Source organism: Festucalex cinctus, chromosome 11 (genome assembly GCF_051991245.1).
Source record: "Festucalex cinctus isolate MCC-2025b chromosome 11, RoL_Fcin_1.0, whole genome shotgun sequence".
NCBI classification, from domain to species: Eukaryota; Metazoa; Chordata; class Actinopteri; order Syngnathiformes; family Syngnathidae; genus Festucalex; species Festucalex cinctus.
In genome coordinates, this window is record NC_135421.1 from 10,280,061 (window position 1) to 10,298,595 (window position 18,535).

General features: G+C 40.4%; 1 protein-coding gene across 9 annotated transcripts in view; it reads right to left on the bottom strand.

The window, feature by feature from the left end:
• dgkh (diacylglycerol kinase, eta) overlaps window positions 1–18,535 on the bottom strand; it is a 78,426-nt gene that overhangs the window by 23,372 nt on the left and 36,519 nt on the right. For 8 of the 9 annotated variants that reach the window (XM_077536642.1, XM_077536635.1, XM_077536636.1 and 5 more), the window contains 11 exons: window positions 17,428–17,532; window positions 15,187–15,319; window positions 11,568–11,674; window positions 11,297–11,422; window positions 10,705–10,807; window positions 6,556–6,718; window positions 6,181–6,289; window positions 2,687–2,908; window positions 2,499–2,590; window positions 864–963; window positions 438–777 (listed from right to left, as the gene is read on the bottom strand). In XM_077536642.1, coding sequence (XP_077392768.1) covers window positions 438–777; window positions 864–963; window positions 2,499–2,590; window positions 2,687–2,908; window positions 6,181–6,289; window positions 6,556–6,718; window positions 10,705–10,807; window positions 11,297–11,422; window positions 11,568–11,674; window positions 15,187–15,319; window positions 17,428–17,532 — 1,600 coding nt within the window. Of the gene's footprint in view, window positions 1–437; window positions 778–863; window positions 964–2,498; window positions 2,591–2,686; window positions 2,909–6,180; window positions 6,290–6,555; window positions 6,719–10,704; window positions 10,808–11,296; window positions 11,423–11,567; window positions 11,675–15,186; window positions 15,320–17,427; window positions 17,629–18,535 lie in introns of those variants that run through there. The other variant, XM_077536641.1, reaches the window with a different exon arrangement.

Genomic DNA, 18,535 nt, shown 5'->3' on the forward strand with positions numbered 1-18,535 from the left:
TCTTAAGTGTGATGATAAACATCCATCCATCCATCCATTTTCTTGACCGCTTATTCCTCACAAGGGTCGCGGGGGGTGCTGGCGCCTATCTCAGCTAGCTCTGGGCAGTAGGCGGGGGACACCCTGGACTGGTTGCCAACCAATCGCAGGTGATGATAAACATAGAAGCTGAAATTGAGCTTGAGGAAAAGGGTCTGGCTGCTCAGTACAACACAGGCATGACAATTATTCACCCTTCATAATGCTTGTTCTTATTAATTAAGGATGCAAAAAAGCTGCAAGCTCTAACAACTGACATTGGGCATGAAACTGGGTGCATCCTAGGTTGGTCACCAACCAATCACAAGAAAGAGTAAGTAGTTTTACTTCCTTTTAGTTGTGTTTCAGGATAACTCCATTTTCTACTCGTTTGACAGTTAAAAATGCGCAAATGTTACCTCTCTCAGCCTGCTCTATAATGTGCCGCAAGGCTTTCTTCAGACTGTTGGCCCTCAACATCAGCTGCTCCCGACTTTTGAAGAGCGACTGCGGGAAAGCTCCACCGCTGCCACCTTTCTCCGTCTCCTCCTCTTCCAGCTTCTCTTTCAGCGCTGTCAGGCTCTCCTCGCTGGCAGTCTCCTCTTCCGCTTTCTCCTCTTTGCCCTCCGCCACCTCCTCCTCCTCCTCCTGCTCTTCTTCCACGATAGGAGGAGTGGCGTGGGGCAGCGGTGGCAGGGCCTGGCACTCCGTGTTGAGTGTTTGGAGAAGGGAGTCCAGTTTCTCGTTCAGCACGGCACACTAAGGAAGTGACATACAAGCAAACTGAATGCAATAGATGTAGGTGTACCTAATGTTGTGACTGTGGAGGATTTTTTTGGACGCACCTTGAGAGACATGGCGTCACACTCCTCGGCATTCTCTGTGCTTTTTTCATAGGCTTTCCCTACTTTGGTGACAAAATCCTTCACTGTTTCACACAGGATCCTGACAAAGGATGTTTGTGTCAAAAATATTCAAAAGTAAGATACGCTGGTGTACTCTTGAAAAGTGTAAGCACAGTACGAACTATAAAAACACGACCAGATGTTGGAGTGTTGAAATGTTAGCGTGTATTTTTAACACTGTCTGATTTAACTCATTCACTGCCTTTGACAAGTATACTTGTCAATTGTATTTTTTAGAGCGGTGCTAAATGGGGGCGAATCTGAGCATGCTCCACTGTAAATATCAAACTTGGAAACAACTTTACTGATGCCCAACCACCGGTAGATGACATCATTGCCCCATTTTATAGGAAATAAACACAGTTTCAGAGTCCATGGGAGAAATGGCTGTATTTTGGCAAACCTACATTTTTCTGCTGTCAATTATAAAAGAACGGGACGGGACAAAAAGTAGGGAGTCTATTCTATTATTTGGTAGATTCGGTTTATATATAATTATTGAATGTAATATCACGTGAGTATTGGAAATGTAAAAATTTTCTATAATGACTGGCAGTGAATGAGTTAAATGGAAGTCAGTCTTGGAGTTATGACAGAGTTGACTTATTTTTAGTGTTAAACCAACTATGCAGAGTTAATCGAAGCAAGCTCCGCCCACTTGATTGGAACAGCTCTGCCGCAGAGACGTCTGGGAGTGCTGTTACAGTTTATGTAACTGTCATGTAATGGCTTCACACTTTGGTGAAGTGAGTACAGTATAATCATAAAAATTTTTAATGCTTCATATGAAAGGGGCATCCAATTATATATTTTTTGTATTTTGTGTATTTGTTAAAAGAAAGCACTAATATAAAGGTAATTAAAGCTAATTTGTGCAATGGTCATTCCTGCTATTAAAAAAAAACAAAAAACAAAAACAGAAAAAAACACGAGCCAGGTTGTTAAATATATCTCAACAGTGTTACCTCTCTTCTCCCATTGTGTTGTGAATTAACTGGCACCGTTAAAATGGTTAACTTAACTACTTAGAAAGTGTTAATTAAACTCTGTTGAGAGCTACATAAATCCGGAAAAAGTGTTGAAATTGACTCTGTGGGAGCCATTCTAACACTCGACTTACCTAGTATGTATTTGCAAGAGTGTTGTACTTTAGCAAATAAATAAATAATTAACCCATAAATAAATAAATAAATAAATAAATAAATAAAAAGAATGTAATCCTTGTGGATGCTATTTTTTTTATTAGCCTATGCGGCCGGTATGATATAACTCTAACTCTTCTACCCAGCAACATGTGGCAAACATGACACAAAGGAAAAAAAACAACCCAAACAATTAATGTTGATTGCCTCGTCTTCTAGCTACCAAAGCTTAAATTTTATTTGAAGCTTATCTGGATTGCTTTAAAAGAATACTCCAAAAAGTATGATGCTTTTGTTTGCACAACAGTGCACTACAAATGCAGTACATTTTAAATAAACAGCTTTCAGTGCCAACATGCATCCAATTGCACCGCGCTAATCAAGACATAATGGCCGACCGGCGCCGACCCGGGCGTGTCAGTGAGTCACTTACTTGGCAGAGGAGATGACCACAGAGTGCTGCTCCGAGTTGAGGATCTTGGTGAGATGAGTTGCCACGGAATCTTCGTAAGCTGAAATGTGAAACTGCAGTGCAAGTACATGATCATGAGCTAATCTTCCATTTGCGTATCATAATGCAACAAAGCTACACGTCTGTTGGTGTCCCAAACCACACACTACCTGGCAGCCATCAGCACCCTCGGGCGTGGCAGGGCAGCTGTGCTTGGGTGGGATTTTGATCTCGTAGGTCATGATGCTCCAGCGATCCAGCATCTTGGTGCTGGCGCGCTCCAGCTTCTCCAGGGTCTGCGGTAGCTGCGTGTCGTCGTCGCATGACGGCCCCCAGCCTAGCACGCGCGCCAGGTCGTTGCCCGTGCCCAGCGGCAGCACACCCAGCTGGCACTGGAAGGCATTGCAACAGCACTTAGTTAGCCTCGTTTCGTATAATTTTCTGCAAAAGCTTTGCAATAACTATGCAATGAAGCTGTCTAATAGCTGTTGTAAAAATTTGTGAGTAAAATTGTCCATACAGTACGACAAAGCATTTTTTATTTTTTTTATATATATTAGACAAGGCAATTGTCTGACTGAAGAACACTCTCACTCACATCAAGACAGTTCTTTGGCACCAAGATGCCACAAAAGGGTGCCAAAGCAATTAGTTTATATTATACATGGATTTAGCTTGACCACAAAAATAGCAAATTGTTGAAATTTCCAATGGAGAACTGATGATAGACCCCCAACCAAAAATAAATAAATAGATGGATGAATAAATAAATAAATAAATAAATAAATAAATAAATAAGCGGCTAAGTGAATTTACGATTGCCAATATACAATAAATTCACTGAACTTTTATGGCTATAGGCAAAGGCAATGCAGCTTTATTTATAGCGAATTTCATAAACAAGGTAATTGTGCTTCACATATTTAAAAGTACGATATTTAAAAGTATTTACAAACAAAAGAGTTAAAGACATAAAGATTGTTTTCTTTTTCAGGTACATTTTATTGAATGCTTTTTGCATGTTTATTTTGTTTTTTTTTGTTTTTTGTTTTTGTTTTTTTTTTCTTTTTTTTTGAAGAGCTCAGAATTGTTCATTCGGTAGTCTTACCGATTCAACGTCTTGTCATCATTGCTCTTTTTTTTTTTTTTTTTTTTTTTTTTTTTTGTGTGTATGTGTGCGTGCGTTTGCGTGCGTGCGTTTGCGTGCGTGCGTGCGTTTGCGTGCGTTTGCGTGCGTGCGTGCGTGCAAATACGTATAAATTTATACTCATTCATTCACCTAAAACCTTATAAATATCCCATTACCCTTCGCCTTAACCAGGTACTTCAGAATCTTGCCAGAGTCGTGAGATTTAAATGGTCAGGAGACCAGAGAAAAGGTCAGAAAAAAAAAGAAATAAAGAGAAAAGAAAGGTAAATCAAAGTGACATCCAGCACCGACCAAACACTTCCTGCCTTCCCCATGATTACAAAATCAAAGTCTTACGCCAACCCCGGAAGCCTCTAAATTCCAGCAAATTTAGCGAGATCTCAAGAGCCCAGAGGAAAAACTAAAGAGAGGAAGGAGGGAAGGATCGATAAGGCAGAGTGAGATCAATAGAAGCCAGTACATCCAATCCATCAAAGTGAAGTCCAGCACCAACAAGACCCCTCCTGCGTGGTTACAAAACCGGAGTCTTATGCCAACCCCAGAAACCTCATACTTCTAATAAATTAAGATCTCAAGTGACCAGAGGAAAAACTAAAGAGAGGAAGGAGGGAAGGATAGATAAAGCAAAGTGAGAACCACAGACACCAGCACCAACTGATTCAAGAGGCTGTGGGAGGGAGAGGGTACTTCTGTTGAGTTTCAGTAGATGCTGGTGCGACGGATCTGGCATGCATAAGGACCACCACCAAAGAAAGAAGCCGTCAACCGCGGTCCAGCATAGCGAGCACCCCCCCCCCCCCGGAATCCCCAGGCCGCGGCAGCACCAAGGCCACCCCCAAGCCACCCGAGCGGACACCGGTGTTTTTTGTTTTTTTGTTTGTTTTTTTTTGCATGATTTATTTACTCAAGAGACGATGAGACGAAACATCTGTTATTGAGAAGATATCTACAATAGTAGCTTGTCCCAACTTACAAGTTGCAGGCTGTCGCTCGGTCATTTTTTTTTCTTTGTCTCGGGAGTCAAAATTCCATTTTATTTTATTTTTTAATGAGGAAGCTTCAGATGCACCGCCACAAGTCAAGATACTATGGCTGGGTATTGCCGCCAACTTCACGATACGATACGTATCTTGATACAGGAGTCACGATACGATACGTATCGCGATACATATGTATCCCAAAACATGATCTTCAAGGCGATACGTATCCCGAAATTTTACATCAAGTTACTTGCATTTTATAATAACAGTCATATGTATACCTAAAGAGGATATGTTTTTTATGCTGGATGACAAAAATGTTTTTGTTAGTAGCTCTTCTGGTTTACCAACAAGCAGCATGCCTGGTCTAAATGTGTACGCTCTCAATTACAGCTCTAAAATGTGCTTATTTGAAATATTTAAAATATATAAAAACAGCATTTTTTTTTTCATTTTCATGGAACACATTTTATTTAGTTTTTTTAAACAAAATATAGGAATTTTGGTACATTAAGACACATGCACTATGTTAAGTTTATAAGTAAATAAATATTGATATTCTTCCTCTGCTTTCATTTTTCTTAGCAAGACACAGTGTCCAATCACTGGTGAGCTATTTTTGCATTAATTGAAGGCAATTAACTTCAAAGACGCTGCTGGTTTTTATTTTTTAGCTACAATGCAAGCTGCAAAGGTAAAAGTTAACTGCCTATTTTAAAATTAACGAGCAATATCGATTCTGACGCCTGCGTATCGATACGTGTATTGTAATGAGGCCCGCAACGATATATTGCCGTATCGATTTTTTGAGCACACCCCTACAAGATACCATGTTAGAAGGTATATGAAGTAAAATTCGAGACTTTTTAAGAACTTTATAAGGACACTTAGATCAACTAAAAAAATAAATAAAACAAAACATCTCATTCAATAAATACGATTGGTTGATATAGGCGCATTCTTATATCACAAAATAGTAGGTCAAGTTTGCCTATACAATAAAGTGGACCCCTGCTATTCCTGGGGGATTTTTTTCCCCTTCCAGGGCAAACTGAGGTGAAGCTATCATAAAACATGAGGTGAATCTGCTGGTTCGAACCGCAAATATGCAGGGTACTCTGTAATGTTTTCAACATATTAAGTCGCTTTTATAGTAATAAATAAATATTTGTCATTGTCTTGGATAATTAAGGACTAAGAGTAACTGTAAATGTGAAGGGTCTGTAGGCATCCTTTATTAAATGGAGGTAAGTTGTTATTTTCACACATTCATCATATTCTACAAACTATAAGTTAGGTCAAGTGAAAAAAAAAAAAGTGAAAGTGGAGTTTTAAAAACAACACAAATACATTATTTTCGAGTGAGGCAAGATTTGATAGCCACGTCATCTGAGAGACTATTTACATGGCTCTGTAGTTGCCGCTGTTTTGTTTAGTAACACATTTCAAATTGGCTCAGGAGTGAACTACACCTTTTATATTTACTATCAGGAAACTGTGGAGCGCATAAGGAGGGAGTCTATGTCTTCATTACCTGCTTGTGGAGGTTGAGTTTGTCAATTTCCGACAGCACCCAGCCCACGCTGCCATCACCTCCACACACTAGGATTCGGAAGTTGTCAAACTTCTGAAACAGGCGGAGACTGGAACAACAGAGTACGTGTACATAATCGGAAATAAAATTCTGTATGGCCATATACTGTACACTTCTGTGTTTATACACAACAGTATACACACTCACAAGACACAGAATTCGGTACATCTGCACAAACAACTGAGATCCAATAATGAAGCTGTATTGAAAATTCTGCCTCCACATAGAGTAGATGGTCAACCACAGATTTGATAGTCACTTTTATGATTGTGCAGTTGTACCGAACGATGCCGTCGTACAGTTTGTCACGCTCACCCGAGGTGCGGCCCACCATTGACCAGGTCAAAGACTTGTGCTGGATTGAGCAGCTGCTTAAAACGCCGCAGGAACTTGACTCCTTGGTTGTCACCGCTTTTGGAATTGACAAAGACCAAGAGGGGACTGGCGCAGGATGGGGGACAGGTGGCCTTCCAAAACCCTGATGGGAAATTTATAAAAAAGTAAAATGTAAAAAAAAATTAAAAAATAAAACAAAGATAGACCAAAGATATTGATATATTCAAATTCCGCACTTAATTCCCTTTAAAATGATATATGATACATGGACGTACAGTCTTCCCTCGCTATAACGCGGTTCACTTTTCGCGGTCTCGCTGTATCGCGGATTTTTTTTTAAGTGCAATTTTGCATATTTTTTTGCAGTAATATACCCATTTTATAAAATTTATGACGTTTTGAACATTATCAATGTTTGAACAAGAGAGAAATGTGAGAACATGTAAATGCCTCAATGAGAAAAGTGTCTAAATTGTGTGGTAGGGGATTTTAGAGCCTTTAAACATTTATAAGAATTGTAAAACATAAAGCTAACTACTTCGCGGATTTCATTTATTGCGGGTATTTTTTGGAACCTAACCCCAGCGAAAAACGAGGGAACACTGTACCTAAAAAATTGACAACGTTACAGCAGTTTTAATGTTGGAAGGTTGAAAGCCCGAGTTTTGAGAAAAACGACTTTAAAGTTTTGGTACTTGCATCTTTCAAATGTCCATAGCAACCAGTACCTTAGGAAAAAGATATGAACCTGAAATTTTCAGGGCCATCGTCCGAGATTTTAACGTACATAATATATATATATATATATATATATATATATATATATATATATATATATATATATATATATATATATATATATATATACATATATATATATATATATATATATGGGGTGTTAAAAAAATCGATTCGGCAATGTATCGCGATACTACATCGCGCAATTCTCGAATCGATTCAATAGGTGGCTGAATCGATTTTTAAACTTCCATTTTTAATGGAAAAATAGTCAACAAAACGTCTTACTTCGGGTTAGGGTTCACACCTGAAGCATGGAAGAATGTTATATGAATGGAAAATTAAGCCTTAATATTTTATTTTAATGCTGTTCAAGCATGAAACCGATTACAACCTGTATAAGACTGAAGTTTCACATAAATAAATAATACATTTTCATACAAATCTGACACTCTACAAGTTTACTGATTAGTATTTTCTAAATTTGAATGAAGAAAATCACAACAATCGATTTATAAATTCGTATCGGGATTAATCGGTATTGAATCGAATCGTGACCTGTGAATCGTGATACGAATCGAATCGTCAGGTACTAGGCAATTCACACCCCTAATACATACATATATATATATATATATATATATATATATATATATATATATATATATATATTTATAAATAACTTTCCTGTGCAGAGAAAAACAAAGCATCCCATCCCTAATATTTATAGACTTCCACAATAAGCATTCCACAAAACGACAAAACGTTCGTTGCTTTGGCATCACTTCACTCAAGGATGGAGGATGGAGGGGGGGCTGAGAGGATGGAGGGAAAGGGTAGTCACGATGTTTCAGCACGTGCTGCCGTCTCTCCCGCCAGCCAATTACAAGCAATCCCCCCCTCTGCATCGGGGCACACGGGGGCTCTGGCACGCGAGAATTTGAAGCGAGAGAGAGAAGGGATTTAAAATGACTCGCCCACTTTGAGATTTCCACTTATCCTCCTTCTGTTCAATAGGATTCCCCATCATCCCTATCTCTGTTGCCATCGACCACTTAGCTGATGCAAGGCTTTTTACACACTCTCTGTTGTGCGTGTGCGTGCGTGCGCGCGTCTTTGTTCAACAGTAATTCAATCCAGCTCTCATATCATGTGGTGATATCCATTTGAGGGCTTTGTTTAATTTAAATTCTGTTTTGAACACACACAAACACATACACAGATTACTAGACAGACTAGTAACAACACACATATATTGTATTGTTGAGCATTGTTGTTAGTGACGCCATAGGCAGCTAACAGTATTAACTGTATTGGTATGTTGTCGTCATGCTCCAAAATCATTGTGGTAACGTACAGTTGGTATGTAGATTAGAGAATTAACTTAAACAGAATTTGGGTTAAATGTATTTGCATTTAGCACCCTCATACATATTCTTGTTATATTTTCTGCTTTGACTTTATTACTTTTCAACATACAGTATTTTGTATTTGTTGTGGCCTGCTAGATCGAGTTTTTTTACAATCATTTAACAAATAGATCAGAACAAATAACCCAATTTACTCATTTTATTTGGGCTGCTTATCAGTCGTCCATAAAGCGAACAGTGTCACATCGTTGGTTGAGATGTATTTTGGTATGCTTGGAGTGTTTAATCCTAACTTGACACTAGCTTGTATTAAATGCTAACCTTGCCAGCAAGATGAATTCTCGCGGTATTTGTGAGTTCACAAACTATGGAGAATACATCTTGTACCGCTCCCACTGATACGTTAGCAGCCGACCTTTTTTAGGTCGGACCAATAAGGCACTGTTTAGGGCGGGGCGAAACCAATACGTGCTGATGGCGGGGGTGGGGGGTTTGGGGGGGGTTGGGGGACAAAACAATCCCAACAGACGAATGGACGCTGCAATTAATTCTGTTCTCGCAGAATTACTTACTGTTTCCTTGTTAAATTTGAACAGCAAGAGGAGCTTTGTGTATTTTCATCTGGTAAAGATGTCCGTGCTAACTACCCACCCTTCTCCCCCTCCCCCACAAAAAAATGAGATGTCATTTTCATCCGTTGCCTTGAATGGTCAAAACAAACGTGCAAAGATGGCGTATTGTTCAATCAGCTCCAAGTATTGTACAGCAAGTCCCTCGAATGGGTCTGCCTAGTGAAGTACCACAATGATAATGTGAGGAACTCCCTCGAGTGAATCACAATTATCAATCTGGCTGGTGAGGTTATTAAAATGCTGTAATGCCTTAGGTGCGTGTAACTGTACTTCATTTTGTTGAGTAAATTTCTGATCGCCAAAACTAGAGCTCGGACTCACACCAAAAATCTCATTCGCCATTCGTGTTTACAGCAGCAATTGATGTTGGAATCGATTCACATCTTGTGTTTTTCCGAAAAACAAAAAACAGTCATACTCCAACAGATGAAAACCCCAATTTGATTAAAATGGTAAATAGAATGCACTTAAAGTATATAAAGCACTCGATGTAAGGGAGTGCCCACAGAGCTTTACAAAGCCTCACATTAACTTACTTGCAAACTTATTCTATAGAACTGTAAAGTGCAGCGGCAGGCAACCACCAGCTTACTGAACGCTGGTGGTTGTTCTCATGGCTTTCTTTAACTCATTCCCTCCACCACGTTTTTTGCGGGTTTACTGGATTTTGACTGATTTTGCAAGGCCCATAGAATATTGTTTCCTATTGCTATCAAAACATGGAACCTACCAATACAACCTACCAGTCTCTTCTTTCATCAGGGAAAAAAAAGCTATGTTTCTATCTGTTTCAATTTTGCAGCAATTGGCATTATCGAGCAAAGTTTCAGCATTATTCACAAATCTGTATAAAACAGTGGGGGAAAAAAAGCTTTTTGCAACATGGCCCAGGTTGATCTCTTAAACTCTGCTGCCACCTGCTGGCCGTTTTTATAATAACTACCATTGCTTGAAGCATTCTCTTCAGTTCAGAGGATGCATCAAAGCCTCCTATATGTTCTAGCATAAAAAAAACAAACAAACATAAAAACATAAATATGTCGTTAGGAGCATGGTAATATTTAAAATAAAACATATTTATACATTTTTGGGAGTAAATGAATTAACCAGGATGCCTCTCTGCATTGTGAGGGCTGACCATAGTGCCTAAAAGTTTGAAACACCAGATTTCTGGCCATTCAAACTGTCGTACCTCTTCCAAGTATTCTCAGTGTTCATCCGATCATTAACAAATTTGAACCAAACATTCTAGAGACGGGTGATGCTAAAATGCAAAGCTTTTCAGCATGGCGTGTGCATAGACGATGAAGGATTACTTACAACGATTCACCATAAAAAACAAAGCTATACAAGGGGATTTTAAAGTTGTGCATGTGCATGTGACCTACCATCTGAATCAATGCTGTTGAGGGCCGTCGGGGGGATGATGGAGACTTTGCACTGACCTAGAGGACACTTGCGAGGGTACAGGTCCATGCAGGCTGTGTGTACCTGAAAGCACACAAAAATTGGCCTCCTTGAGCTTGAACTTATGGTGGAGGGGTGTGTGTGTCCCAATGCTTTTAGAGGCTAGGTTGTCTGGCTTTGAGCCACTGGCAGGGTCATACAGCTCTCCTTCTCCACATTGAGAGGAGCTAGATGAGGTGGCGAGGGCATCTTATCAGGATACCTCCTAGGTAGGGTGTTCCGGAAGGAGGCACCAAGGATGACCCAGGATATCCTGAGAGACTACAGTATGACTCCCAGCTGGCATAGTGTGGCAACTTGGGATTCTCCCAGAGGAGCTGTACGAAGTGGCTGGGGAAAAGAAAATCTGGGCTACCCTGTTTAAGCTGCTGCCCCACAACCCGATCCCATTTAAACAAAAGAAAATGGATGGATAAGAAAAATATGTATGCGTGCTGGAGGGAAATGTAAGATGCCCATTTTATTATTTATGATTTTTTTCCCCATGTTTTTTCCATGTGACAGATGTCTTACCATGGCTTTACACCAGAGGCAGCGCCAGTCCTGCAGCCTCAACACACTGCCGCATGTCTTGTCACACACGGCACATTTGGCACTGACGGGCAGGTTGCCCTCTAGCCACTGGTGAGGCATCGCAATCTGTTGGTCACACATACGCACGTTTGTACGACCACAGCTGAACTTTATCATGTGGTCAAATAAATGACTACACTGTGATATTCTTGTTGTTTCATGATGAGTAAGCCTGCTCAGTGGATTTCTTACAACACACATACACACTTACCCCATCCTCATCCTCAATGATGTCCTTGCCGATGGAGGCCAACGTGGTCCATTTGCAGTTGTTAGTGGCTCTAACTGCGCAGCGTTTGTGGGCCTTGAATTTACACACTGAAATGTCCCCAAAACGTTCACGCACACATATTATGATTGTGTACATTTTCATGATAGTTTATATTCAGAACCGTTGCATTTTTCCTGCAATTGGTCCCGGCAGTCATAGTCATGTCATTTGGTACACACACAAAATCTAATGGCATGCAATTTCAATCCAGATTAGGTTTATTATCGTGGTTGCAGCAGTGAAAATTGAAATTTGCAAACTACCCCTTTAAGGAAATGTTAACTATTTATTAAACACAATGGCATACATTATTCGGCCAGTAGCAGACGACTTGAGCACATACTGCACAAATTAGTGTACTTGACTGACAGGTGGAGGTCTAGCAGGGCATTTTTCCAGCTGGAAACTGAACTCTATTTTCCATGATTTTAGTTCCTTATTTTATTCATTTTGATTTTTTTTTTTTTAAATTCATTCAAATTCGGTAGACGTGCAAATACATACTCTTGTCTTGGTTTGTCCAATTGACATATTTAAAAAATAAATAAATAAAATCACTTTTTGGTGCTTCAATATCAAAGGTTCAGAATCCCTTGTTTGAGATGCAGTTAAGCAAGTTCATTCAAATCAATTGTTTTATGCATGAATACCGCAGGCTGCACTGATCATGAAACATTCAGATAATGTTGCACAAACACTCCTCATACCCCCCCCCTCCCCCCCTACACAACCACCATTCCCAAACACACATACACACTAAGTAATTAAGTGAACTTAAACAAAAATTGTGCCATAACATCAGGGAGCAGTAATCAATGTTTCAAGTCTACTCAACTGATAAACATTGTTAGGAAGCATTAGCAGTGCATTAAGACAATGCACAGAACATGATAGCCAAGCATCCTTTTGGTGTGGCACTGAAATGGAGACGTTATTGTCCGCGTGTGTGCATGCACATTTGTGAGTGTGTGTATACACAAGCGTGGTGTAGCCAAGGAGCACAAATCAATCTCTGCCTCGACAGCCGGCCGAAGAAATCGAAGGGAAATCCGAGTCCATGAGTGCTGCGAGAGATTTGTGTTTTATGTGCTCTTGTCACTTTCACTTTCTAATTCTCTTTCTCACGCCCTTCTTCTCTCTTTGTGTATCTCTCACCGATGTGAAGTAGAGCTACTATAATTTCTTGATTTTTTTAAACTTAAACTGCCAAAACGTTAAAACACATGTTAACATAAGTTGCAAATGTACAGTAGGCCAATTGTGCAGCACTATAAAATTAGTTTTCAGATACACCACCAGCGCCCGACACGTGCATCCATTCTCAGAAAAGCATCAGCTAAATGAGAGACAAAAGGATGTGCGGCTAGTGCTCATTAAGTTCTGCTTCCTGTCACTGACACTTTACGGTAGTGAGAAACATAGCGTGGCGTCACTGACGTGATCGTCTGCTGGCAGCTTGTATTAACGCAAAGGGACGTGTGAAAAACTCGAGTCGTGCTCATTTGACACACGACGGCCAGCAGGCAGGCAAGTGTTTACTGCAGGTCACATTATTTTTAAGTTCAAGACTGTCATGGTTTGGGTTGATTTTGTTACTTTTGTTATGGCTCGGGTTTGATTTTGGTTTGGTGTGATTTTGTCCTCATGTGTCTTTGAGTTGTTGTCGTGATTTGTGTTTTGTCATGTTGTCCTTGTGGGCTCCCCCCGTCTCGTCAAACTTGAGTATGTCCGCCTGTGTTTGCCTATCCCTCTTAATGTGTCAACCAATCAGCACCCTCTGCCACTTGTATCTTGCCCAGCTGTGTCTCGTGTCAATTAGTGTGTGTGTGTGTGTATTTAGTGTCTTAATTGTCTCCCCTCTGTCTGCAGTGATTCATTATCATTTTCCTCCTGTCATGCTGCCAGTTTTGTTCCACGGCTTGTCTCGTTTTACCCTTTTGGACTTTGTTTTTGTTTCTTAGTTAGTAGCTCATTTTTACGGAGCCCCTAAGGTGACATGGTAGAAAAAAAAAAACAACTTTGCGTTCCCTCGCAAAACAGTTTGCGTTCCCTCGCAAAGAAGAACGCAAAGATTGCGAGGGAACGCAAAATGTTTTGCGAGGGAACGCAAAGTTGTTGTTTTTTTCTACCATGTCACCTTAGGGGCTCCGTACATTTTTGCCTCCCCGTTTTTGTTTGTTAAACTTTTTTTTTTTTTTTTACCTCATTCTTTGCCTCCTCGCCCTGTTTCCCTGCATTTGGGTCTACCATCACACCTCAATTGTGTCAAAGACAAAATTTGACGGGCATGCTGCGGTATGTACGTATGTATGTATATTAGAACATAGCAATGATGTCGCTTGTATAACTTGTGTTACATTCAGAATATGGGAAGTCATACTTTTCTGACCTTCACTGAGGAAAAGTGGAATGAAAATGATAAACTGTTGAGTTGATTATTAATTTCTGAGGTGCAGATCAGCAGCTGTGAGGAGCTTTGCTTAAAAATTAACCAAGTTGTACTCCACATCATGAATTTGCTTGTGTCGTAAAACACGTTTATAACTTCTAAGTAACTGACAGTTTGACAGACAAGCTGGTATGTTTGGTATGTTTGCCACATTGAAACATAGGAAACAATCACATCACTAAGGCGAGTTAGTATGCAGAATCATAAGGAGAGGAAGTGGGGCCGAGGTATAGCCAACATGTTATCCAAGCGATGGCTCAAAAAGTCGTAGGTGCAACAGAAGCGTTTTCGATGGACAAATTGAGAGTTTGTCATTCCAGTGCACAGTTCCCCCACAATCCTGCCACCAATTACAAAAGTCTGTGAGTAATTGACGCCCCCTAAAAAGGTTTATAATCGTGAACAGATGTCATAAGAGAATGGAAAAGTAGGCTACTACTTCTGTCTGAATGAAAATCCTCAAATCACTTCAACATATTTCCTTGGCACCAAAATGGCATCAAAGTGATTTTTTTAAAGTTTTGGCCTTAGGCCAAAAACAGCGAAGAGTAGTGCTGTGCTTGTAATGCTCAGGAATCCATCTGACCGTTTCACGATCCATTTCACCAAAATTGCATTAATCTACCTACGCCATTACTTAGACATGGTTCCAGCAGAAGTAATGTTTAGATAACTTTTGTTAGATGTGCCGGGCGGATGTCAGCATAGGACAGAGAGATGAACCAAATTCCCAAATAGGTTCACCAAGGCTTGTGTGAAAATCAGGATACGGCAGCATTTATTCATGCGCCTACAAAAATAGAGCCCTGTGTACAGGGCAACATACTGTATTACACCTCTCAACATGAAAAATTTACTTGTATAACACCACAAACTACACCCACAGTAATAAACAAATTGTGAAGTTATTACCAATACTGAGCATCTTTAGTATTTTTACCTTTGTAAATGAAGTTCACTATGCAAGCGTGTTAGCGATTCTCATTAGATTGTGCATGTGTACCTAATGAAGTGTCCCACTTTTATTATTCACATAAACAGACCCATTGTGTTTTGTTTTTTCGTCACATCCTTGACAGTAAATGCACATTTTGGCATGTGTTTACATACCTTCGCAAGAGAGGCCGTGAGACGTGACCCCAGACAAGCTATCTTTGCAGACGTTGCAAAAGGTGGGCCGTGCGTGCGAGCAGGCGTACCAGTTGTGCATCCCTGAGAAATGTTCCACATTAAACTGAGCCGTCTGGCAAAGAAGAGGTTAGAATAGGTTGGCAGCACCGGGATAGCGGATACAAACAAACAACAAGGCAAGCACAGTGCACATCATCGTCCTAGCAATACAATCTGTAAGAACACGAGCTGGGCATCCATCATCAATTAATGAATCATGAAGAATTTTGTCGATAATTTGAAATTTGATGGATTTCACTACGGCGGCACGGTAGTCGAGTGGTTAGCACGTCCGCTTCCCAGTTCTGAGGTCTCCGGTTCAAGTCCAGGCTCGGACCCTCCTGGGTGGAGTTTGCATGTTCTCCCCGTGCCCGCGTGGGTCTTCTCCGGGTACTCCGGTCTCCTCCCACATTCCAAAGACATGCATGGCAGGTTAATTGGGCGCTCCGAATTGTCCCTAGGTGTGCTTGTGAGTGTGGATGGTTGTTTGTCTCTGTGTGCCCTGCGATTGGTTGGCAACCAGTCCAGGGTGTCCCCCGCCTACTGCCCAGAGCCAGCTGAGATAGGCGCCAGCAACCCCCGCGACCCTTGTGAGGAATAAGCGGTCAAGAAAATGGATGGATGGATGGATGGATGGATTTCACTACGGGGTCGAAACCAGCAGAGACGCTGTTGACTCAATCTCAACTAATTTGCTGTGTAAAATAAAACAACGTGACATCAGCTGTGGGAAGTCGAGCTACAAGCCACACTGTGCAGAACTCATTATTCTCCTCAATATGACACAAGCATGAAAACAGGAGTTCAGAAAATGGAATAATTGATTCATGACTGATAATTTTCCACATATGCAATCATGAAAATGCAGTCAAATGTTAAATTATAGTTCATTCAAAGAATAGAAATGCAATCATGGCAAAATTGTGGCTTTTAAAAAAAAAAAAGCGATGAGCTCAAGTGACTATATTGCGAAACTAACATCAGTATCTTATTAACAGAAATCACTTTTATTAAATTCAACTATTGTAATAAGAATATATTGACAATGAAGAATAAATCCCCACCACCGCATGGAATGTATGAAAAATGCTGTTCCCTAATGTTGCATTATAGTTTGAAGAGTTTTTGAAAATAAATAACTTTTTTAAAGGAAATTTGTCATTTTGGACTTAATCCATTTACTACAAAAAATAATCATACAAAATTTGAATATAATTTAAAGGCCAACTTTCAACAAAATCCAATAACCTTGACAGCAAGTAAAGTAGCGTGTCAGTAAATCATTTGGTGATTGTACAACTTTGTCCGTGAATGACATTCACAGATGCAAACGGCCAAAATGTAGACCACCAGGCATCAACCGGTAGTATGATACTGTTTATGCATTAGCTTAATTAGGTATTCATTTAACAACAATGGATGTAAGTGAAAATGCAATGTCTGTGTGCATGCTTAACTTCATCAAAATTAAAGAAAGTGATACAAGTCTAAATTACAGTTACAAACAAAATTTGAATGAGCCAAATAAAACTGTGACCTCTTTTCCTTGCACACACACAAAAAAAGTCTGAGTGTTGCTATGCTAGTCAACGATTTAACAAAATGGACACCTGTTCAGCAAGAGCATCCTCTAATGGACGTTCCCATTGTAAACATGAAGTGTGTACGTTGTGCTCACAAATATTACTTTCACTTGAAACTTGCTTTGACGTACATAGGCACAAATAGGCGCTGTTGACGTCTTGTTGCGCATGTGTTGTCGCATGCGTGTGCATGTGCGTACCCCCTGTGCAAGCTCTGGGGGTGCAGCTGCATTGCAGTGTAGAAAACAGAGTAGGCAGGATGGAGGGGGGGGGGGGGGGGTGCCCTTATATAAGATTTCCCTCTAAAATTGCAGGCGCTTTTGCATGTGACGCTGCGCTCCGACACTGTGAACACTTTTATTTATTATTCAAAAACGAAAAAAAACAAAAAAAAAAACAGCCTCACAAAAGTGTCTCACATTGGCGGTCAAAAGTTCTTGTGAGTTGTAGAACATGTCTTATTATAATCAACGTGTGTTTACATCTGTGTGCTTCTGTGCTTCTTCTAAAAGGTCAGACGTTTCCGAACGCATCAAGTCTCCGGTAGAGTTTTCCCTATTGTTAACTAAATATATTTTCCATGGAAGTGTGTCCTTACCTCGTAATGTTCTCTGGACTGGACGGACTTGAGGGAGCTGATCCAGTCCTCCATCTCTTTCCGGTTCTCGGCACAGAGAATGAGCCTACGGAAAGGGGTGATCACCTGGAAAAGAAGTGGAGGAGATGAGGAGATGGATGCTTCTCTCTTCGCCAGGCGACTGAGAGGAGAGAGTGTTTGCCTCTGTCTTTAAGGCAGGGAAAAAGATGAGGTGCCCCCACCTCCCTCTATCCAAGCCATCTCACCATCTCCTCTCTCTCTCTCTGTCTCTCTCTCTGTCTCTCCACCCCCCCACCCTCATTTACGCTTGTTCTCTCATCCCCTAACACCTTTTTGAGTTTGCTCTAGCACTCCCCCCCCCCCCTTCCCTTTCTCCTTGCTCTTTGCGCTTCACACCGCTCTCGGCTAGATATGTGCTGACAGGCGAAGAAACGCAGTAAAGGATAAGAGCTTCCACCCACCCCCTTGTGTGTCTGCGTGTGTGTTTAAAGTCTCCCCGACAGATACACTACACAACCTCTCAGCTCTACATCACTTATTGATGCGCTTCCTCATCCCGCCACACTCTTCATCTTCTTCTCACTGTGACTTAGAGATATTATTGTCTAAAAAAAAGTAAAACAAAACAAAAAAACACACACAAATTGCCATAAAGTAAGAAAGACGCTCCAAATTAGCTGTAGTAACTCTACCCTAGAGTACAATACAAACCCTAATTGTTAATGGAGTTGGGACATTGTGTAAAATGTAAATAAAACAGAATGAAATATTTTTCAAAGTATACCTCAATTGAATGAATACTCTACATTTTTGTATGTATTTAATAATTAATTAGCATTTAATGTTCAAGCTGTTGATTGTTACCTTTTTATAATAAATAAATAAATAAATAAATAAATAATCTCTCAGAACGGCACCTGGGCCCAAGCTCGTCTGAGATGGACTGACGTAAAGTGGAAAAATGTGCTGTGGTCTGACGAGTCCACAAATCCGTGTTGAGTCCTACGGGCCAAAGTGGAAAAGGACCAGATTGCTAGCAACGCAAAGTTTTACAAGCCAACATCTGTGACGGTATGGGGTGAGTTAGTACTAGTGTTGTTCCGATACC